The sequence below is a fragment of the Erpetoichthys calabaricus genome, assembly GCF_900747795.2.
Source record: "Erpetoichthys calabaricus chromosome 1 unlocalized genomic scaffold, fErpCal1.3 SUPER_1_unloc_22, whole genome shotgun sequence".
Taxonomy (NCBI): domain Eukaryota; kingdom Metazoa; phylum Chordata; class Cladistia; order Polypteriformes; family Polypteridae; genus Erpetoichthys; species Erpetoichthys calabaricus.
Genome location: NW_026261588.1, coordinates 3,962,534 through 3,987,533, shown reverse-complemented (window position 1 = coordinate 3,987,533; position 25,000 = coordinate 3,962,534). Strand labels below are relative to the sequence as shown.

Genomic DNA, 25,000 nt, shown 5'->3' with positions numbered 1-25,000 from the left:
TGGGCAAACGCCCATGCACCCTCCAGGACCCTGCTACGGGTATAGAGGTGATCCACTGTTCCGCGACCAGGACGAAAACCACACTGTTCCTCCTGAATCCGAGGCTAGACTATCCGACGGACCCTCCTCTCCAGGACCCCTGAATAGACTTTTCCAGGGAGGCTGAGGAGTGTGATCCCTCTGTAGTTGGAACACACCCTCCGATCCCCCTTCTTAAAGAGGGGGACCACCACCCCAGTCTGCCAATCCAGAGGCACTGTCCCTGATGTCCATGCGATGTTGCAGAGGCGTGTCAACCAAGACAGTCCTACAACATCCAGAGCCTTGAGGAACTCCGGGCATATCTCATCCACCCCCGGGGCCCTGCCACCAAGGAGTTTTTTGACCACCTCGGTGACCTCAGTCCCAGAGATGGGGGAGCCCACCTCTGAGTCCCCAGGCTCTGCTTCCTCATTGGAAGGCATGTTAATGGGATTGAGGAGGTTTTCGAAGTACTCCCCCCACCGACCCACAACGTCCCGAGTCGAGGTCAGCAGCGCACCATCCCCACCATATACAGTGTTGACACTGCACTGCTTCCCCTTCCTGAGACGCCGGATGGTGGACCAGAATCTCCTCGAAGCCGTCCGAAAGTCGTTCTCCATGGCCTCCCCAAACTCCTCCCACGCCGAAGTTTTTGCCTCAGCAACCACCAAAGCCGCATTCCGCTTGGCCTGCCGGTACCTATCAGCTGCCTCCAGGGTCCCACAGGACAAAAGGGTCCTGTAGGACTCCTTCTTCAGCTTGACGGCATCCTTCACCGCCGGTGTCCACCAACGGGTTCGGGGATTGCCGCCACGACAGGCACCGACCACCTTACGGCCACAGCTCCGGTCAGCTGCCTCAACAATAGAGGCACGGAACATGGCCCATTCGGACTCAATGTCCCCCACCTCCCAGAATATACATATATTTGCCAAAAGAAAGCAGAGTGTTATTTGGAGTTATTTTACTACACTGAGAAATAATGATTCAAAATGGGATACGTGTCAGAAGGCCGTACGTTATTAAGGCAACACCACAAACCTGGTAAAACACATTGAAGTCAGACACATTGCTCAACTCGAGAAGATCAGAAGAGAGCACAGACACTCAGGCTAAAGAGACTGGCACAGGTGCCAAAGGGCCGCATTCGACTCTTAAAGAAGCCTCCCAGAAAGGCAGGCAGTGCCCAGGAACGTCAGTACTGTAAACTGATGTGAGGGTCTTGTAACTGTTTGAATAGACAGAAAACAATATCTGCTTTTAGTGTGGAGTAAATTACATTTATAGCTTGATGAATTGACATACTTAGAACACATTTTCAAACTTTCCAAATTTATCATGTCCATTTTGTTTAAAAAAAAAATGTATTACTCAAAATTATCTTTATTTCACTCATGCTGTGCTAAAAGCGTCAGTCCCGAGTGTTACCTGGACAATGGTACAGACACATCTTCTCCTCTCACCTGTAGGTGTACACAGTAATAATGGCTTCTCTAGTTTTTCACAGCCCTATGAGCAGTGATGTTGGGAAGCCTCTAATCAGCAGTGATGACGAAGTGAATCTGTCTTCAGGCAGTACAAATGAAATGGGTAGGGAAACTGACAGCAATTCTGATGACTCTGAAAGTGACGCTCGCTTGGTATTTGCATTATTATACGTTTTACACTTCATACTGTGTACTTCTAGAGTTTTGCAAGTTTTACAGAAAAAAATAATGTAATTTTTTGAGCCAAAAAATGTATGCTTTTTATAGAAAACATCAAACACAAAAGCTTGTTGTTCTTTCAGAGATCATTTGCAGGAACTGAACACGTTTAATAATTTCTGTTAATAAAAAAAGTAAACAAGTCTGGTCTTTGGCACTATATGTAATAGTCTACTAATGCAAAGTGCTTAAAATGTGACTTTTTGACGTCCACACTCACCGTAAGTGTTTATAGAAGAGTAACCATTCTTACAAGATGACACTCTGGCTGTATCAGTATCGGTATCAACATCGCCAATGCTGGCCTCAGGATCACCTGGTATCGAATCAAAAGGAAAACCAACAGCATCAGCCATCACTAGTTTTCAGGTGTAAATACTGACGAGCAGGTTTTCAACTTGAACAATGAATTTTGGATACAAATAATCAAGAGTTGTGAAAACATATTTACAGACAGAGATAATGAACAGTGTGGGACAGACCAGTGTATGGGGTGACAATCAACCCGTCTATTTTTGGATGGCTTTGTCAACAGCAGTATAGGACAGACTGACATTACCATTTTTAACACGGCTAGAGCACAAGTCCTGTTTTAAAATGCTGCTGCCAGACACTCGTATTGCCAGCTAAAAACACTCAGTTTCCATGGCCGGGCCCCTCACCTGAACACAGCCTTCATGCCTTACCTGATAAGACAATCGACACCAGACCATGTTAACATCCAAGGACGTCTCTCAGAGGCACAAGATTGACACTCAAGTTCAAATAAAGGACTATAAATCAAGGAGGAGTAACACTGATGGACAGAACTTTGAACCAATGGTCAGTCTGGAGGATGGACTTATGCAAACTCAAGAAACCAATCTCAAGACCTTTATTCCTTCCTTTAAAAACCCTTATAAGACACAGATCATCTCATCAAGCTTACAGCTTCTACAGGTGGAAGACTTGTCTGCACTGGAGTTGGATGAGGGTGAGATGAGCCTAAACCTTACTGAAGAATAGCTAGAGCTCAAGCTGAGATGGTATCTTAAAGGCCACACGTTCATCTTGCATGATATGGCAAATAACTAATCACAATTGTTATAGAAGACATGACATTGGTAGCAACAAGCTCAATTAACATTTCCTACAGCAGACACCATCAAAAGGCGCTTTGCACAAATTATAAAACATGAATAAGAAATTAACTGCTCAGTACCAGAGTCAACACAGCAGATAAAGTAAATACAACTGTAGGTGCGAAACAACGTGTGGCTACGGCAGGAACTTACGCATGTCCAGACCCTGGCATTTTACATTAATCCACTGTTATTGTATAAAAACAAACAACGTTTATTTTCCATGTTATATATTTCCTCAGTCAAAATGAAACTCAAGACAGACACGGTAAGAAAACTGAGTGTTTCCACGGACTTGTCAATCCACACAAAAACTTACAATAACTTCCTAATTCCCGCTACCCAGCACCCCTTCTTAAAGTAACAATACCCCATTAGAACTGAATAATTATCTGGCCCTATTCTTAATATATAAACTAATCTTGAAATACAGAATACATGTAACATATTTTCAAATTAACTGAACATAAAAACGTTAATACAGAACTTGGCTCATACATCGAGTATGACAGAGGCATTAGGCGTCAGCAGAGGGTTTACAAAATAAACTGTCTGAACAAAGGGGGCTTGATGACGGGGGACAGCAGCTAAATGGTAAAAGTCTTAATGAATGTTTACAGGCTTCACATTAAAATCTCTGAAACAAAACTGTATTGCCATTGTCAACAACTGGAAGCAACAAGTATCACATTTATCAACTTCATCTGTGGAAGGAAAGTTCCACGCAAACATACAGCATCATAAATAGTTTACTAATTACCACAGTAATAAACTCCTATTAAACAGCAGCACCTCCTAGTTCAGTGACGTTGGCATGGTGGAGGTCTCATGTGCCTCAGTCTTCATTAGAGCTCCATTGTCTGAGGATGTAAGATCCTGACAAACCAGTTTGCTATGGGTAATCATCAGTGGAGGAGCCAGACAAAGAACATCTCATTATTGTCCCATAAATTTAATGAAAGTGGGTCTTGCCCAGAAGAGGGATGCTAGTCCTGACAGTGATGTTCACATAAGAGTGGCATAAACGGGTGACCCACACAGCCTGGTTGGGCTCTGCATGATACAGTTACATGTAGCAGTCACCAAATTGGACTTAGCTTCCATCTCACCACCATAGTCCAGTACAAAAGAAATTGGGAATTGGGGCAACAACCAGAGTACCTGTACAGGTGAGGACACAGCTATAGACCATCATAGGGTACACTCATATTCAAGTACACGACCACACCAAGACAAGTTAGACTTGCCAGGCCTCTAAACCTGAGCATATTTAGAGAAGTGGAGAAAATAAGAATAAAAGAGCAGACGTGGAAACTGCAGAGAGATGTAAAAACAGGCTGAGTGTCAAATTCAGTCAGCTAGAACTGTGAGGCAGTAACACACACCACCACCACAATTTCTATTAACTTCTCTAATACTCACTAACAGGCATTAGTGGTGTGGTTTGGCTTAGCAATGAAACATGGGAGTGTCTCAGATTTATTTTTTCTTTTAATTGTTATGAAATATATTATATAAAAATTTCTTGAGTCGAGGCGTGATTATCTCAGAGAGACACTTGGACGTCACACGAGACTAGACATTACAACCTTAGGAAGCAAGACCTGCGAGACTGTGACTTTTGCATGTCACGCCCTACTTACAAATAATTTAAAACAAGTTCACATCTAACCTCGCAGTTGTTGGAATGCTTTTGGCAAACGCACTTCATGTGCTCCCAGCTGTTAAAAATGTTATATGTTCTAAATGGCATGTGAACGACTAAGGGAAGAAGAAAGAGCAACGTGTCAAAAAGAGACACAAAAGCATTGAAAAGAAGGCAAAAAAGGATGCACAAGAGAACAATAATAATCTATGTGCCAATTCAGAGAATAAGGAAAGTAATATATCAGCCGGACGTCCCGCAAGACAAAGCAGTGAGACCAGAGCACAGTTGCTGTGCAGGGTTTTAAATGATCAACACGCAGCGCAACAAGCAGAACACGCAGCTCAGCAGCAGAAGGACAGCAGCTGATCCGTCCATATCTCCTTAGCTTGCGTTCAAACCCATCCCCTCCACCACCCATCCCATCCCTCCCCCGTTCATACCTGGGCAGAGACGCTTAGTGGCAGGCATTAAGCATGCCCCACATCGGGGGTTAAGCGAGCGAAGTGAGGACAGCTGCTGTACAGGCTTTCAAATGATCGATGCACAGCGTGAGAAGCAGAACACGCAGCACAGCAGCAGAAGGACAGCAGTTGATCCGTCCATATCTCCTTAGCTTGCGTTCAAACCCATCCCCTCCACCACCCATCCCATCCCTCCCCCGTTCATACCTGGGCAGAGACGCTTAGTGGCAGGCATTAAGCATGCCCCACATCGGGGGTTAAGCGAGCGAAGTGAGGACAGCTGCTGTACAGGCTTTCAAATGATCGATGCACAGCGTGAGAAGCAGAACACGCAGCACAGCACCAGCAAAGGACAGCAGCTGATCTGTCTGTATCTCGAAAGCGTGTTTTCAGCCACCCCCTTCACAAAGCGAGTAAATAAATAAACTTTTACATAATTGTCCACTCAAGCAATGCATGGATTTTAAAAAGCAACATCTAGTGCTTCCATGAATGGCCACGTGTAACAGCAGCACCCATGTTTGCTTGCCTTTGCTGTTATTTCTTATTTTTTTCTGGAGAACTTGGATAACCAAAGTGGTGAGAAAGGTTTGACTCACCTATCTGCGACAGAAACTGCCAGACCTGCGCCCTTTGACAGAGAGATAGCTTTGTAAGGGAAGGCCCATTACAGAGACAAACTTGACCACAAGTTACAACAAAACACATGAAGGAAGTGTGGAATGGGGAGACGATCATCACTGGCAGCTGTAAAACGTGCAGATCAAGGAGAATAAGAGCAGAGCTAATGAACTGAAGCAGATCTTCAACAGGTTTGACTCATTCTTGCAAGTCCAGTCCTCACTTAACACTGCAGGCCTCTGTGTGCTCTGCAACTCAACATCAGCAACACAAAAGTGTTGCTGGCGAACTTCAGACGCACCAAAGGGCCTCTGAGACCAGTCGCCATTAGGAAGGAGAACACAGAAGTCGTGCAGAGCTAGAAGTACCTGGGGGTCAACATCAACAACAAATTGTGCTGGTCTGATAACACAGTGGCGCAGTTCAAGAAGGGCCACAGCACACCGAACATCCTAAATAGACTCCGGCCTTTTGATATATAAAGCAAGTTGCTTCTGGGTGCTTTAAAGTAAAAATGGGATGCGACCACGTGAAGTGAATCGGAGAAACACACCAATGAACACCAGCAGCATGTGGGAGGCCACAGGGGGATTCACTCGAGCAAAGTCGGCTGCTGAGCTGAAGACAATGAAAGCGCCATGTGCTTTTCACTCAAGTCGCGTGCAGTAAGTCTGAATGGCGCTTATTAAAACTCACACGTCCATAAAGTGCGCCCACAAAACCCGAAGCACTTACCTTCTTTTTGTCGGCGATGGAGAACTTTCTAACCTCATTGAAACTCCTGCCTCACTCCACCACAGTCTTCCTCTCGTGCAGTTGTCGTTCAATGCGGGGAGGCAGCCTGGTTTCAGTAACCGTCGCCCTGGATGACGTCAGCCGTATGCAACCATAGCTACATGTGACAGTTTACGTAAAAATATCTTGTACATACGGGATACTTTTACGTATGTACAAGATGTTTTCACGTTCATACGTGATAGTTTCACATACGTACGAGATAATGTTAGATTAAAATATTACAAAAGTGTGCTTCGGGACTACCTAAATATGCCTTTCTTATGGGGAGATTGGGTCTCAGTTTAAAAGGAATGTATTCTCTGTGTCATGCTGTTCCATTTGAGAGGAGACCTGAATAAAACTGACAGGAGTGTCTGCTTGTCGTTTCTAATTTCTACAATATCACTAAGAAAGTCAGATAACCTCCTCTCTTCTGATGCATTCAGGGACACACTTAGAACTCCATTTTGCTCCAATATAAAGGCCATCAGTTGATCAACAGTAGCAATTGCTCCAGAGTTATCAATCACCATGCCATCCTCAAACTCCTCTGGGCTTTCTTCACTGGCCTTGAATGCAAAGAACCAGGGTGCGTCGTCCGATCTGAACAATTCATCTGTCACACCAAAAACCACAAAAGGTACGCTGATGCTCTGATTAGACCATTATTGAGATTAATTTGTAAAAACAGTAATTGCAGGATAGTGTCATGGAGTACTCTTACAACACAGCCATTATTCAATTGAGCATCTTGTGGACTCCTAAATACAAACTGTATACAAAAAGAGCTCATTTAAATCACTAAAGCAATAAAGAAGAATGAACAAAGTGGAGAATTAATGCACTAACACACAGGAGCACCAGTAATCTAAGAAAAAAATTCTAAGATGTGGAAACCCGAGATCAGAGCCATTACTCGTATTAGTGTCTGCTCTGGATGAGGAGTGGCAGGTGAAACCAGGACTAGTCAACTTTATCACGCACTGGTCTCACTTCTACAGCCCTTTATAATATTCATGGATGTGCACTATGCTAACTGAAATTAAATGTGTTGTGTTCATGTATGCAAATTAAGTCTTAATTACTCATTCTGTGGATTTTTATTAATAAATTGCAGGTGTCTGTCACCTGTTTGATTAACTTCATTCACATCATGAGATGTTCCTGCTAAAATTACATGAAAGGCTTCATTCTTCAACTTGACAGTTTCCCTTACTACTGCTATCCTCTAAAGACTGCTAGGGCTGTCATCATGACAAACACCAACAAGCTCCTGTCCAGAGCTCCTTACAGTGGCCTTTACTCCGGAGTTCTTGAATGTGATCAATTCAGTTTCTACCACTTTGATAATAGTGTATACCGTAAATAGTATAACGGCAAAGATACTAACTGAGAAGAAAATAATCAGGGGATACGAAAACTGAGCCCAAGGGAGAACTTAAAGTCAAACTGATCTTTTGTCTAATCCAGGAGTTGCAAAATAAATAAAATAAAAAGCACATATTTCTTAAACAAAGAAATCAGAATAAAGCTCAAACACAGGACTTCTTCTGCAATTTCAAATACTCCAGAAATGCCCAAGTCAACCTTAACACAATCACCAATATGATGTCATAATAATCACATGATTATTATGGAGTAAATCTTTACTAAACACAACTTGATACTCATGACAATCAATAAACAACATTAACATTCTAACACACCAAGACTTCTCAAGTGTGTATGTAAAAAAGTCCAATGACAATCTAAACTCCACCTTTCAATGTATTTCTCTTTCCATCAGCTGAAATACAGCACTGGCTGAGCAACCTGAACATTTACCATTAAATAATAGACAAGTCAAAGCTGGAGAAATTAAAAAAGTATTGTTTTTAATTTTTTTTCCTCAGGTGTCTGCAGCTCTATTAGAACAATCTGGATGAGAACAGGCCATTCAGCCCGGCACAGCTCACCAGTCCTATCCGTTTAATTCTGCTAAAATAACATCAAGTCGAGTTTTGAAAGCCCCTAAACTCCTACTGTCTACCACACTACTTGGCAGCTTATTCAATTTTCTGCTCTCTGTGTAAAGAAGATCTTAATGTTTGTGCAAAATTTACCCAAAACTGGTTGCCAACTGTGTCTCCGTGTTCTTGTACACATAACAACACAAACAGGCCAAACACAAGACTGTTAGCTAAAGATGCACAGAGATGGACACTCAGTTGGATTAAGCAGTGTGTCAAGCAGTGTGTTGCATAAAATCAATAAATCTGTAAAGCAATTTAAATTCTGAGAAAAGTTTGTGTAACCTTTGAAATCTCCTGAATTTTTGCCCGAAATCCTCCTTAGAATGTGGTCTGATCTTCAACTACACAACAACAACAGACAAACACGATCAACCTGAACTCATAACACACAAATAACTTGACTGTCAATGCTGAATTCGTCATTTAAACCGTTATAGTCCAGTCAAGTCAGGTATTTAACCAATGAGAGGAGACTGGAGGTGAGGCTTAGAGGCACTCAGACAAATAAAAGATCTGCTCATGAACATACAGAACAAGAACATAAGAAATGTAACAGACAACAGGAGACCATTCATCAGTCCATCAAGTCTGTTGGTTTAGCTAACAGCTAAGCTGTCCCAACATCACATCAAGATAACTCTTAAAGATTGTCGAGAGGAGATAATAAAGCGAGAGGAGAATAAAGCTGGGAGATTATAACAAAGGGCAATAAAAATAAAGCTGGGAGAGCAAATACAGGCATTTAAGAGAACATCTTAGCTTATTTAGTGCTTTCAATATTTTTCAACTTTATTACTTGCTTTTTCATTCTGATTATGTAATTTCAAGTTTTGTTTATATTGTTCTGTTTATTAATTACCCAGAAATCTTTGCATTTCTTTGGTGAGACCCTAAGAGGTGAGGTCAAACCAATGTCACTCCTCAAGGACCACCCGTAGCGTTTATATTTGATATCGGGGAGGTGGTCCTTCAGTTGCTTTATTATAACTATTTAAGCCAACAATACATTTTGGGCCTGTGCATGCTGGCGCCTAATGTTGAGTTTGGAGTCAGGCTGCCTGGGTTGAGACCTATCTAAAGATAGGCTAGTGAAGGTCCTAAGGCCTCATTTATAAAGCTTGCATACACATAAAATTGGACACGAAACGTGTGTATGCAACCTCCCATACAAATGTCAAGATTTACAAAAGAAAGTTGACAGGGGAACAAACATATTTACAGTAACTCTGACCCATACATACACAGCATTTCAGAGAAACTGGGAAATGACGACACCCTTGATTAAAGAGGAAAATGCAGCCAAACCAGCTAGATGACGACTCGCAAGAATAATTCAATTCACCAAGCCGTTATTATAATGCGCGTTGATGTGACAAACATCCATCCATCCATCCATTTTCCAACCCACTGAATCTGAACACAGGGTCACGGGGGTCTGCTGGAGCCAATCCCAGCCAACACAGGGCACAAGGCAGGGAACCAATCCCAGGCAGGGTGCCAACCCACCGCAGGACACACACAAACACACCCACACACTAGGGCCAATTTAGAATCACCAATCCACCTAACCTGCATGTCTTTGGACTGTGGGAGGAAACCGGAGCGCCCGGAGGAAACCCACGCAGACACGGGGAGAACATGCAACCTCCACGCAGGGAGGACCCGGGAAGCGAACCCAGGTCTCCTTACTGCGAGGCAGCAGCGCTACCACCGCGCCACCGTGTGTGACAAACATGATATCTCAAAAATTAGAGGTCTATATAAGAGACTATATTTTAGTTCCCTTTAAGAGGGCCACTGATAGGAATTTGCACTGAAGAAATTCTACTTTGTCATCACTTTATATCTGCTAGTTGATGTCACTTCTCAGGGAACTGGCCGACAGCTCAACAGTATCTCAGCCAAGCTTCACTCCATTATGTCTGCTGTGCTGGAAGCCATCAACTGACTGCTGATGCACTACATCTGCTTTTTGTATAGTGTGGGTGTACACACATAACACATGACATGTTTTTGCCAACACAAAAAGTCAATCTTCAGCCATGTCCAGCTCTCCTAACACAACTGGAACACTTCACTGCACTTGTATTGCAAAAAGGGAACCTAGCAAGATTGAAGCTGCTTTTGTTAACCGTAAGCAGTGACATTCCATTAATACACAAGTCATCCAAGATGTGGCTGACAAATGTGACGTCTCCATGGCCTAAATCAAACCACGATTCATTAATTTATTTTGAGACAAAGTAGCTTTGACAGACGTGATGTTGCTTTACATGGTGAAGTATGTGTTGGTGCAGTAACCTGCTGAACTCTCAGTGTTTCATATGACCTGACCTATTCATTGTAACAGCAATCATGTCATTACATGCGCCAGGTGACAGTGGCTTCCTGCACAGACAGTTTTTCCCTACACCTTTCCTGAACCCAAGAGCACAGAAGAGAGGCACTGTATCTACATGTGTGACCTTTCACTCTCAGATGAAGAGCAAAGACAGATATTCTTGAGTGGAGGTGATGGGGTCTCAAGGTGTCAGGAGGAAGACGCTAATCTACCAGCCATTGAAGTTCTGCAGCATCATGATTGCATACAGATATGACAGATTAGCAGACTCCATAGGTGAATGTTTTCAGGGTGGCAGTTAAAGGAGTGTTCACATATAAATATTTAAAAAGTGACTATGATTTACAAAAAGTAAATTTTGTAGTAATGTGCACACTGTACATCAAGTTCATAAATCTTATATTTTTTTTCTGGACGTACACATTTTCGTTTTTACTTTTTTGGTGTGCGCATATATTCATTCTTAATTCCATGCAAAGTTTTATAAATGTCACCCCTGGTCTGGTGTGTGAATGCCTGAATCCCCATGTCACCATGTGTGTGTCCCCAGATCACAGTGGTCTGATGGTAAAAGATCACTGCACACCATTGCTATCACCTCATGGTAGAATCACAGTTTAGGGCTTTTTTTGCTTCTGCAGGACCAGGACAGGATGCCATCATCAATGTAGCACTGAATTAAAAATTGTTACAAAGAAATCTGATAGGAGATGTCATAATAGTGAAAGGTTGAGAGAAGTTAGGGAATGAAAAAGACAATCAGCTGAAAAAAAAAAAGACGTCAACAAGAGAAAAGCTTAAACAGAAGAAAGCTGGTGTTCTGGATCGGCCAATCAGAAAGATGAGCTTAGGATTTATTGGCTTACCTGAAGTCACCTGATCATTGAAGGAATCCCTCAGACATCAATGAACTGAAAACTTTCGAAACAATGAATAGACAAGAAATTGAACCCTGAGTAGCAGCTGCAGAAAACGTTTGGTGGAAGTCATTGCAGGTAAAGGAGGATCAGAAAGTTTCTAAAGGCAGGGGGTCACAAACTGGACTGTTCCCATGTTTAAACAATGTATTCAGGAACGACAAGGATCTAATGGTTTGTTACTAGTTTAGGACGACTGTGCTTGTCTGTTTTATTGATTTAATAGAAGATCAGACCACAGAATTATGAGGAATTATTGCAGAAATAAAAGGAATTCAAAAGGGTTCACAAACTTTTTTTTACCAAAGACAGGCTTAGAGTGTTTGCATAATGTTACAAACAATAATGGAAGAAGTGCAGACTCCTAAACCCTGTAAAACGTTGTGAAATTGCTGTGTTTAATATAGTTTGAACGTTTGTCTAAGTTTCTTTTAAAAAAAGCACAAGACAGCACTTTCAGGCCCATATCCCTGACCCTAAAATGTACACCGATTGTTATTTTCAACTTACTTGTTTTAGATGACTTCTTAGGTGATGGCTGATCTTCCTCAGTTCGAGGAGATGAAATCTCTTCAGTTGTCTTTCTGTCAGACTGTAATGATTCATATTTTACATTGATAGAAGACTCCGGAGATGAAGAGTGTCTGCTATGAGAAGAGACTAACCCGGTCACTGCTCCATCTTGATGTCCATAATGAAAGTCATCTTCCTTGACACTCTCCAAACTTCTATAGTTGTGTATCTCTGTGCTGACACACTTCTCTTCATCCTCCTCTTTAATTTTCACTGACACCAGTTCACGGTCCTCTTCCTTAATGTCCAGACTCTCCTGTTTGGGGTGGACACTCTCCCACTCACAGTCCTCCTCCTTAACATTTATGATCCTTAATTTTATGGTATTCAGGTCAGTCTCACACGTCTCCTCTTTCACATCCATTTAAACGTTACAATAAATGGCAGAGTTTTATCTCTCTGTGGAAAAAAACAGGAATCAATTCCATTAAAACTGCATCATTCAGATCTAAAGACATTTGATTTTTATAACATCCTGTTAGTTAAAGCTGATGTCAAGACAGACAGTTCATAGTAATCAGACAGTAACTCATCACTTTTCCTGTCACACTAGCTGTAAAATGAGTTTGGGAATGAAAGGAGGGTCCAACAGGCTAGAAGAAGGAGGAGGCCATCTTGCACAGTTGTGTGTCAACAGTATTCACTACTTTGATTGAACATTCAATACTGTTAGGGTCCCGGAATTTTGTTAATAGTTAATTTTAAGGAAGGTTTATACAAGTTAGGCCTCAGGATTATGTTATAAAACAGAGGCATATGAAGGAGGAACTTAAAATCGCTGATCAACTTCTCGAATGTGAAACTGCCCCAAGCTTACAAAATCCAAAACAATTATTTAACTCACAACCTTCATTGAAATAATTAGTAAGATGGAGGCAGTTGGCGGTGTGTCCCTGCAAAGACGGCTGCCTAATGTGAGACACCCAAAGTCTGACTTCAAGTAGCCTGCGACTCACTAAGATAAATTGCAGTTAGGAGACCCAGGTTCACTTCCCAGGTCCTCCCTGCGTGGCGTTTGCATGTTCTCCCCGTGTCTGCGTGGGTTTCCTCCCACAGTCCAAAGACATGCAGGTTAGGTGGATTGGCGATTCTAGATTGGCCCTAGTGTGTGCTTGGTGTGTGGGTGTGTTTGTGTGTGTCCTGCGGTGGGTTGGCACCCTGCCCGTGATTGGTTCCTACCTTGTGCCCTGTGTTGGCTGGGGTTGGCTCCAGCAGACGCCCGTGACCCTGTGTTCAGATTCAGTGGGTTGGAAAATGGATGGATTGATGGATTTTGTTTTCAGTCTTAGGAGCAGACTGTGTGTGCAGGAGAGCTGACAACCAGTGAATGTTTCTGTGAAGTAGAAGGCATAGAGTTAAATGAAGAGGAGTAAGAAACTGCAGGATTTGAACCTAACAAAAATAAGAGATGCTCCTCATTCTGGTTCGTGTTTCAGATAGCAAAACAAAAGGGGAAAAAATAAAAATAAAATAAAGGATGAAGATTGCTGCTGAAGAGCTACAGCTGTTAACCCTTTGTACACCACAGGCGTCATCAGCAGCATGCTATTGGCTGTTAGAAACAGGGCTGAGCACGACTCTGCTGAATGGTCGGCACACAATTGCTAAATGTGACAATTGTTTAAATTAATGTGGTCAGGTGATGAGATCAGCGACTGTGGTTGGCAAATCTGACATGCACCAGTACAAAAACATTCTTCAAAACAAACTGTCGTTTTCAACAACTTTGAAACAAGTTTCAAGTTTATCAGCTTCATCTTGTTTAAGTACACTCTGCACACATCACAAATATTTTACTATTTAACACATTAATAAATTCCTATTAAACAGCAGCACCACCCAGTATTGTGAGATTGGCACTGTGGAGGCCTTGTGTGCCTCAGTCATTCTTAACGGTCCACCATGACGGACCAGTTTGTTATGGGTAACCCAACTGGGGTCCAGAGTAAAAGCGGCTCATTATTGGCCTTAATGAATATACTAATTAAATGAAAGTGGATCTTGGCCAGAAGAAGGATTCCAGTCCTGACAGTGGTGTTCACCTAAGAGTGGCACATGCTGTCACCCACACAGCCTGGTTGGGTCTGTATGATAAAGTCACATGTATAAGTAGCCAAATGGACCTTAACTTCCACTTCACCACCGTGGTCCAGTACAAAACAAACACAAATAGAAGTTATTGGGGTATAGGAAGAAAACCAGAGTACCTGTACAGGGCAGGAGCCAGCTATAGACCATCATAGGGTACACTCACATTCAAGTCCACAACCACACCAAGACAAGTTAGATTTGCCAGGCCACTAAACCTGAGCATCTTTAGAAAAGTAAAGAAATTTAGAATAAAAGAGTAGACATGGACACTGCATAGAGACTTAAAAAACAGGCTGAGATTCAAATTCATTCTGACAGAACTGTAAGGCAGTAACACAAACCACAAATCTTTATTAACTTCTCTAATACTCACTAACAGACATTACTGGTTTGGCTTTAGCACTGAAACATGGGAGTTTGTCATATTTAATACAAGTTAAATGGGAAAAAAGACACACATTTAAGTGTCTATTAAAGCAATGCTTGTAAATATCTGCATTGGGTCAAGCAGGTTTGAGGCCGTGTGTGTAAATACAAATACTGTTGTTCTCAGCTTGTACAGTAATCCCTCGCTATATCGCGCTTCGCGGCTTCACTCTATCGTGGATTTTATATGTAAGCATATTTAAATATATATCGCGGATTTTTTGCTGGTTTGCGAATTTCTGAGGACAATGGGTCTTTTAATTTCTGGTACATGCTTCCTCAGTTGGTTTGCCCAGTTGATTTCATACAAGGGACGCTATTGGCAGATGGCTGAGAAGCTACCCAACTTACTTTCTCTCTCTCTCTCTTGCGCTGACGTAGGGGGGTGTGAGCATAGGGGCTGCTGTTCGCACACCTAGACAATAGGGACGTTGCTACTTTGTGTGTGCAGCTGCTTCCTATACTTAAAAGTTCAAAGGGCACGTATTGATTTTTGACTTTGTTTTTCTCTGGCTCTCAAACCCCCCCCCCCCCCCCTTCTCCTGACGGAGGGGGTGTGAGCTGCCGCCTTCAACAGCTTTGTACCGGCGGTGCTTCGCATACTTAAAAGCTCAAAGGGCACGTATTGATTTTTGACTTTGTTTTTCTCTGGCTCTCAAACCACCACCCCCCCCCCCCCCCGCTCCTGACGGAGGGGGTGTGAGCTGCCGCCTTCAACAGCTTTGTACCGGCGGTGCTTCGCATACTTAAAAACTCAAAGGGCACGTATTGATTTGTTTGCTTTTCTCTCTCTGACGCGCACTCCGTTGAAGAGGAAGATATGTTTGCATTCTTTTAATTGTGAGACGGAACTGTCATCTCTGTCTTGTCATGGAGCACAGTTTAAACTTTTGAAAAAGAGACAAATGTTTGTTTGCAGTGTTTGAATAACGTTCCTGTCTCTCTACAACCTCCTGTGTTTCTGCGCAAATCTGTGACCCAAGCATGACAATATAAAAATAACCATATAAACATATGGTTTCTACTTCGCAGGTGGCTCTGGAACGCAACCCCCGAGATGGAAGAGGGATTACTGTATTCTCTTCTTCACGGTCATGGACTCCAATTCGTTTTTCACTTTTACTAATCTGACTCCTCACTATTCTTTTAATGGCCGGCCGGTCACCACCTCCGCGACTGTCTTTGAACTGGACACAACGGAGGAACAAAACAGAAACAAAGGCAGAAATCAAAGCGCCGTACGTGTGAAATGACCGTCTCCTCGATGTCTGCGATTCGAGAAGGAATCGACAAAAGGAACACATGGAAAGGAATGAATAGGCGCCAGCGGTGTGACTGGGTGGTACGATTTAAAATTTAGGAGTCAGCCACGTTACGTGAACCGCAGATACCAATGAACAGAAACAGCACGCGGGTGGCTACAGGAGGATTCAGTCAAGCAAAGTTCAGCGGGGGGCTAACGAACGCGTCGCGCGGCGATTCTCAAAATACAGAGTACTTACTGACTGCCTGTTGGCGATGAGATTGTTTCTGAACTCGTTCACTCAGCAACAGTCTTGCGTCCGTAATGTTTCACAAAGCGAGACAATGGCAGCGTCGCTACAGTAGCTGTAGCGTTGGATGACGTCATCCGGCGGCCGACACTGGATCACGTGACGGTTAAGCGAGCCCAATCATAGACATATATAGATAGACGGCGCATTCGCTGTGTTGCCCAGTCGACACGATACGTCACCGCATCCGCCATATTGCGAGTGGCAAAAGTGCCATTTAAACTAATACAGGTAGATGTGGAAACCGGGTTTTCTGATGAAAAAACAATAACATTTAAAACGGTATCGTTTACATACAACAGATTTTGGCGAACCGTTTAAATGCAATTATTTATATCCATTTATACACTAATAATGGCAATTATTAAATAATAATAATGATAATAATAATTATTATTATTATGAAATAATTCCTCCCTTCTTCCATCTCCGAAACATTTCTAGACTTCGTCCTGTTTTTACGCAACACAGTACTGAAGTATTAGTTAATGCCCGAGTCACCTCACATATAGATTACTGTAATGCTTTTCTATCTGGCATCCCACAAAAACGTATCCATCACTTACAACTTCTTCAAAATTCTGCTGCCAGGATAATAACCTGCTGTTCTAAATCCACTGAACATATTACACCGATTCTCTCTCAACTTCACTGGCTCCCTGTTATCTACAGAATACAATACTAAATACCGCTCTGAACATTTACAGCTCCCCGCTACCTCACTGATCTCCTACAGACTTACACTCCTCTCGCTCACTCAGATCCTTTAATTTCAGTGTATTCAGTCTGGCAATATGGTGCAGCTTGTGGAAGACAGACACGACTAAAGACATGAGCATAAAATGATGGTTGTCAATTTCAAACTGTGTTTCCTCCATGTGCTCCTTGAGAAAAAAACACATCATCTGAACCAATCTCAGCCCGAACAAACTGATTGATCAAAGATACACTGACAGCTTGTCCTAATGTCGACTGTCTGATAACACGCTCAGCTACTTTGACCACCTTGACTGGACCCTCTGAAGGAATCATCACACCTCCTTTGTTTTTTAATGTCAGCGAGTGGTAGCGTTGATCATATGATGCCAGTACAACATCTGTTACCAAACTATCATGGCACACATCACAGGACAGCTTTCTCAAAATCCCATCTAAGGGCTACCTGACCTCCCACTGCTTCCTGAGGTGGATTTCATTGGGAAACCTTCAGAGTTTGAGAAATGTTAACAGCTAACAACAATCTACATAGTTAGTGACTAAATATATTTAGCCAAAACGTTGTTTGGAGGCTCACTTGAGCACATAAATGCATAGCTTTGCTAGCTTAGCCTGGCATAGCTAAAGTTAAGATTATAAAACGGGATTTTCTAATGGCCAATATAACCAAAACAATTGTTCAGCCTTACCTATGAAATGTAATCTCTGTGATCTGGTTTGGAGCGTACAGCAGTTTGTACAATACCAAGCAGCACATGCATGAGGCATCTTTATCCATTACTTCACTTCACAGCAGTGCCACTCACAATATGGTGGCAACGTTGACGTACGATGCTGCTGGTCATGTGACATCTAGTAATTTGATGTCTATGCTTTTATCTACACTCGTTTGAGTGAAAGGCACTGTAAAACAGGTCCAGTTCAGATCTGACACACTCTCCAGACATTCTGCGTATGAAAGTCATCTTCTCTTAAAAAATGTCTCTCTTCTTCTTTTTGCTTGTTTTAGTCTTGTTCTTCTTCTGACAATGTTTAGAAAATGCTGTATAAATAGTGTGCCTTGCCTTTTTGACTGGTGGGCCCTCACGCGACCCCAGTGGTGTCTTGCATTTTGTCTTTCTCATTACCATCAAGCCCGCTCCCTACTGCTTTTCTCGCCCGCCACCAGCCGCACTTGATATAGCCCCGGTGATCACATCTTTTACAATATTTTTAGCAGTGGATTTGATATGTGGTTTTGCAATGTCAAAGTCTTTTTTCAGGAGAGGTAAAGCTCTTCTTAAGAACCCCCAAAATATACCTCCAATACCCCCACCATACGTTACAGGGGATCCAGAGAATCCCGGTAACCTGTTACCCGCTTGGGTCTTGTAATATTGGATGTAAGGTGTCAGGTCCTGGTAAGACCTCATTGCTTCAGTCGTGCATACAATACCTAACAGGTCTGAAATGGAACTTCACTATCACCTTACCAAACTGAAATGTTCTGGTCCGTCTTTATTTCAATAGTCACTGTGTCAAAATGATTCTTGCTGACTGGGGCATAATGAGGTTTGTCGTATGTGATGGGAGTAATTTTATTCACTTGATCCTCTATATTAGGGGTCCTCAATCACAGTCCTGGAGGGCTGCAGTGGCTACAGGTTTTTGCTCCAACCTAGTTGCTTAATGAGAAGCACTTATTGCTCAAGTAACACTTCTACTTCACTTTAGTTGTCTCACTCGTTAGGATTTTGAACCCTCATTGCTCATTTAAGTCTTAAACAGCTGTATTCTTGGTTTTTAATCGTTCCTTATTAGCAATAAGATGCAAATAACAAAAGACACCAGCATTTCTCCATTTAGCTTGTTTCCATTTACACCTCTGTATTTATCATGCACTATTGGGTTTAATTAAATACTTGGAAGGAAAGTGAGGAGAAAAAAGTGAAGGACTGAGAATTACTTATCCATTTTAGCCTTCAAATCATTTGGATGATATCCTTAGAAAGGGGAAGAAAATCCAGGATATGAGAATGAGCTGACATAGCAGAGTTAAAGCACTAACAAGCCATGAAATTAAATTATTGGCAAGTGTGACGGATTGAGGTCGCTGTCGTCCTCTTGAACCCTCTGACTCGACTCCAGACACCAGGTAAAAGTCCAAATACTACTTTTATTTGAACAGTAACGTGCACAAAGCACCCTCCACTCCACAATACTCATACATTAATCAATACAATAAGCAATCCTCCACACTCCCAGACACTTCGCCACCCTTCCTCCCAGCTCATCTCCGCGTACTGGTTTCCTGGAGTCCTTTATATAGTCCCTGACCCGGAAGTGTTTCTCTCTTCTGTCCATGTGATCATGAACACTTCCGGGTCGGATAAAAAGCTCCTTTCTTCAACCCGGAAGCAAGTCGTTTCTTCTTGTCATATGATCATGACGCACTTCCGGGTTATAGGGCACGTAAGAGTCCGATAGCCCCCTTACAGCGACTCCTGGTGGTCCCCAGGGTACCCAGCAGGGCTGCGCATATAAACTACAAAGTCCATGAGGCCCTGCTGGAATTCAGGGAACATCCATGTTGTCATGAGGGCTCCATCTGGCGGCCTGGGGGTGAGGGCCGGAATATTTAGCCGGCCACCCACCACACAAGTATTGTTTTCTAATTAAGCAACTGGGTTAGAACAAAAACCTGCAGCCACTGCAGCCCTGCAGGACTGTGATTGAGGACCCCTGCTCTATATGAACACACCTCAAAAGGGTCATGTAGCTGTCGCTGACTCCGATGAGATATCATGTCCCCGTACACGTACAACGTGTAAAAGCCAGCCCTGACGTCAGCGGGGAAAGGAGCCTTGTAAGTTAACCCCCGAGTCTGATCAGGATGTGCTCCTAATATTCAACCCAGCTGTCCTTTAAAGCGTATAGTTTCATCCTTTTTGCCCGGTACCATGAAGACTCTTCTTTCCACAGCATTATAACTGAATTTCACAGGATTCTCAGAAGGGACAGTTCCTGTTACAACATCTGTCAAAGTGGGTAGGCTTGAGGTTGTCAAATTCATAAAAGACAGTAGGTCATGAATACCTTCGTAATGCCCGCATGGAATGTAGTAATATTTTTTTTATCCCTGGAGCTGAAGCACTCTGTCCTGGGTATGACGTTAAACTGCGTCCGGCCCTGCAAGTGATCCTCCAACTTGCAGGGAAATCATGGGGGTTGGTGACAGGATTGGCACTCCAGCCACCATAAAAAAACTTCACAAAGCTCCGAGACTACAGAAAGGACTCCATTTTGCTCTCCGCGGGAGTAGCTCTGCTGCAGCTGCCCATAGGAATGCTGCTCGCATGATTAAGAGGATAGGGGAAAACCGTTGGAGATCCAATGTGATCAGGCTGGTCAGGGATCAAAACTGGTGTGGTGCTGAGGCGCCGGCCGCTGCACAGCAGCACTCGGTCCCAATTTGAGGCGGCCCATATGGGTGGGCACGTGGAACGTCTTGTCTCTCCGGCAAGATGATCATCTTCCTCTGCTGTCGGAGTAGCTGCATAAACTCTGCATTTCAGTGGCGGCACTCTCTGAGGTGCGCATACCGGGGACTGGACAGATCTCTGAAAGTGGATACACCTTTTATTGTTCTAGTCGGTCTGATGGCTGTCAAAATAACATTCCCTGAGTGCCTTGTCTGTTGTCTCAGTGTTATGCTTCAACCACGGTGAGTGATGTCTCGGCAAGGGAGACATTTTATTCGCAGCTTCGCTCGGTGGTTGATGAGTGTCCACGAGGTGACACTCCTCTGGTCATGGGTGACTTCAATGCAGCCACTGGCACTGACAGGGCTGGCTATGAGGATTGTCTCGATCCCCATGGGTCTGGTGACCGTGGTGAAAGTGGCTCCTTGTTCCTTGACTTTGCAAAAGGTCAGGGGCTGTGAATCGCTGGATCCTGGTTCCAGCGCCCTGAACCACGTCATTGGACTTGGTACTCCAATACTGGTGGTGTGGTGAAGGAGATCGAACACATCCTTGAGGGCACACTCTGGAGGCTCTTACAAAACTGCAGGGTCTACAGACGTGCCCAGTTTGTGAATTCTGACCACAGACTTGTTGTTACTACTCTTAGGATCCAGCTTAGGTCCAGTAGGTTACCACCTACTAGGAATACGAGCCTGGACTTGGCCAGACTCCATGACCAGACTGTTTCTAATGAGTTTGCATGCAGTTTGAGTGAGGAACTTTCAGATTTGGGTACGACTACCGATCCTAAAGTGATGTGGGAGACATTCCATTACAAGACCCTGAAGGTTGCTGAGGGTTGTGTTGGTGTTACCGGTGTTCCCAGAAAGAGGTGTTTCATCTTGCAGGGCATCCTGGATATCATCGAGAGTGGTCGCAGCACAAAGCTCAATGGCAACTCTGGTCTGTACCGGGAACTGAGAAGGATGGCTGCGAGGGCTCTGAGGGCAGATAAAGAGGCGTTTGTAATAGGAATCTGTGAGCAAGTGACACACCATCTGTGGTCTAGTGACCCACGTCCCGCTTACAGAGGAATCGAACCATTACGCATATCTGAATCTGTTCCTCGGAGAGCCACAGTCAGAACAGCTGATGGAATGGTCCTTACGGATGACACTGCAGTTGTGACCCGCTGGGCTGGCTACTTTGAGCAGTTGTTCAAAGCTGATCCTCCGGCTAGGACGTTGGATATCTCTGGGTCCATGGTTCTTGAGGCTCATCCTCCAATCAGCTGTGAACCACCCAATCTAACTGAGATTGCACAGGTAGTGAACCAGATAAGGGGGGGGGGGGGTCTCCTTGGGGGGAAGGCTGCTGAACCTTTCCAGGCTGGTGGTAAGGCTGTCCTCCTGGCATTGCAAGCAATCTTTACTTCCATTTGGGAGACTTGCATCATCCCTATCTGGAAAGGGAAGGGTGATCGCCTGGATTGCAGCAACTGCAGGAGGATAACACTGGTGCCAGGTAAGGTCCTTGCTAGGGTTGTCCTCAATATGATCCGTAATCACTTGCTCACCTACCAGCAACTGGAGCTGTCTGGGTTTACACCTAAGAAGTCTACCAGCGACTGAAGCCTGGCACTGAGGGTTCTCATGGAGCGCAAACGCGAATAGCAGCATAGTTTCTTTGCAGCCTTTGTTGATTTTCGCAAAGTGTTCAACTCCGTTGATTGAGCTGCCCTGTGGGACATCCTGAGGGTTCACTGGATCCCCTCGAGGTTGAGGGCTGTGAGTGCTGTGCAGTGTGGAGGCAGGACCTCTGCATTTATCCCATTTGATTCTGGGGTTCGTCAGCGGTGTGTTCTGCTCCTACTCTGTTCAGTGCTTGTATGGACTGGGAGTTGAGGAGGGTTGTGAGGTCCAGCGGCTGTGGGGCATCTGTTGGTGAAGAATGATTCACGGATCTCGACTTTGTTGACGATGCTGTGATCTTTGTGGAGTCAATGGAGGATATTATCGGGCGCTCGAGAGACTGAGCGAGGAGTCTGAGTGTCTGGGCTTGCGAGTGTCGTGGATAAAAAACAAGATTCAGGCCTTTAATGACCTCTTGGGCACAGCCATCAGCAGTGTCTCTGTTTGCGGAGAGTGTTGACCTTGTTGAAAGGTTTACTGACCTTGGCAGTGACATTCATGTCTCTGGTGACTCTTCCTGTGAAGTCAGTAGATGGATTGGGAGAGCATGGGGGGTCATGAGGTCGCTGGAAAGGGGTGTGTGGCACTCCCGATATCTATGCAAAAGGACGAAGGTCCAAGTTTTTAAGTGTCCTGGTGCTTCCTCTCTTGCTATATGGTTGCAAAACATGGACGCTATCCAGTGACCTGAGACGAAGACTGGACTCCTTCAGTACTGTGTCTTTCTGGAAAATCATTGGGTACCATTGGAATGACTTTGTGTCAAATGAGCAGTTGGTCATGGAGTCCTGAATGAGGCACATTACCTGCATTGTGAGGGTGCCTACAGCTATGTGGCGCGTTTCCCTGAGGGTGATCTGGCTTGTAAGATCCTCATTGTTTGGGACTGGAGTGGCTAGACTAGGCCAAGGGGTCGCCCACATAACACCTGGCTGCAGCAGATAGAGGGTCATTTCCGGATGGTGGGACTGGACTGTGTCTGCCTGGGGTGTTGCAAACCGGGATCCCGAGTTGTTTTGCCATGTAGTGGGTGCGGCAACGTACTGTACCAGTGCCTGCTCCCCAACTTGACTTGACTTGAGCTGAAACGTAGAATTCGGTATCTGGTTTGTCTATGATATTCCATGTATGTGAGTACTGTATTTCTGCTAGACCGACTTCGCAAGAACCTTCTAATTCTATAGGTTTAGCAAGCTTTGTCGTGAAATTGGGAATTGTGCTGTTAGGGAACATGTCTGAGGAAGCGTTGCTAGGCAGAATCACAAAGAAACTTTTTTGTGCTCCATCGTATACTGTTAGAGAATGATGAGCCTATTATGGGCATTCTGGATTTTATTGAACCTATTGGACATGGCTTTCTGGTATTCAGCTATTAAATTTTTCTGGCCATCCGAGCCATTTGACTAAAACGAATCGTTTTTTATTCTTAATTTTCCTAGCCAGTTTTTTTTTGATCCTGTAAACGTCTGTGGAATCGACTTTAATTTTCTGCAATTCAGGGTGGTAAAAGGATTCTATGATCTCTTCACCATCGTAATCTTTCAGTTTGTACACAGCCGGTGCCCTAGGTACAAGTTCAGATACGGTAAAGATTTCATCTGAAAATGTTTGTTCGTAACCTTTTGCAAAAGGATGTCTGGTTTTAGAAACCCTAACTGTATCTCCTACTTTGAACTTAAACAACGGTGGACCGGGGGTTTGGCTACATCATATAAGTTTCTGAAAACTTTCCAGGAATTTAACGTGTTTACATCAGAAGGAGCCATTTTTATGCTTCGATGATAATTTTTGTTGTAAGAGTATACTCGATCTGACAATTTATCGATGTAGGTTCTTGTATTATAAATCTCTCCACCATGGATGCCTTTAATTAATTTCCTTGTGGTGAAATGTTTTATTACGATCTTCTTTAACAGCTTCTGAAAATCTTGGTTGAAAAACTCTTTGCCCTTATCGGTCTGGAGCTTCATTGGAGTTCTACACGTGCTCAGAATGTTCTGGAAGGCTCTTGTCACTTCCTTACCCGTTTTGTTCTTCAGGGGCATTACCCATGCGTACTTAGAAAGTATATCGATACAGGTTAACAAATATTTATAACCCCGGTTATGCTCGGACACATTTGTCATGTCTGCTAAATCCATCTGCCATTGCTAGTCTATATCGGATGCATAAACCTTATTTCTACTAAAATCCCTTCTAGTGGGTTTATGAATTTTATAAGAATACTAGCAAAATACCCGCGCTTCGCAGCGGAGAAGTAGTGTGTTAAAGAGGTTATGTAAACACATATCTACATATCTATATACACACACATATAGACATCCACATATATATATATACATATATCAACATATATATATACACATACATATATCACACAGACATATATATATATATATATATATATATATATATATATATATATACATATAGCAAAATACCCACGCTTTGCAGCGGAGAAGTAGTGTGTGAAAGAGGTTATGTAACTATATATATATATACATAAACATATATACACATATCTACATATACACATATATACATATACACATCCACATATACATATACAGTATACATATACAAATTTACATATATATACTTATTGGCTCCTTTATTTAGGATATAGCAGGTTGGATAATGGATGGATGGACATCTGTATGCATAGCCCTATTTGCCTGTTTTCGTTTTTTTTTCTTTCTTCAGTAATATTTCAGTAAACTCGGAGCTTGTCAGTTCAAATCCTGGTACTGACACCACTGTGTGACCCTGAGGAAGTCACTTCACCTGCCTGTGGAGCAAAAAACAAAAGTAATGTAACAAATTGTACCTCAGATGTTGCAAGTTGCTGGAATAAAGGCATAAGTCAAATAGATAAATA

General features: G+C 43.3%; 2 protein-coding genes across 51 annotated transcripts in view; both read right to left on the bottom strand.

Annotated features, from left to right (window-relative positions):
• The window catches only part of LOC114645182 (NACHT, LRR and PYD domains-containing protein 3-like), a 913,740-nt gene that overhangs the window by 620,971 nt on the left and 267,769 nt on the right, over positions 1–25,000 (bottom strand). The window lies entirely within an intron of this gene.
• LOC114643392 (zinc finger protein 271-like) overlaps positions 1–25,000 on the bottom strand; it is a 76,731-nt gene that overhangs the window by 12,136 nt on the left and 39,595 nt on the right. The window contains exons 5-6 of the mRNA XM_051921676.1: positions 12,139–12,567; positions 1,951–2,046 (exon numbers count right to left, since the gene is read on the bottom strand). Of these exons, the coding sequence (XP_051777636.1) occupies positions 1,951–2,046; positions 12,139–12,567 (525 nt within the window). The remainder of the gene's footprint in view (positions 1–1,950; positions 2,047–12,138; positions 12,568–25,000) is intronic.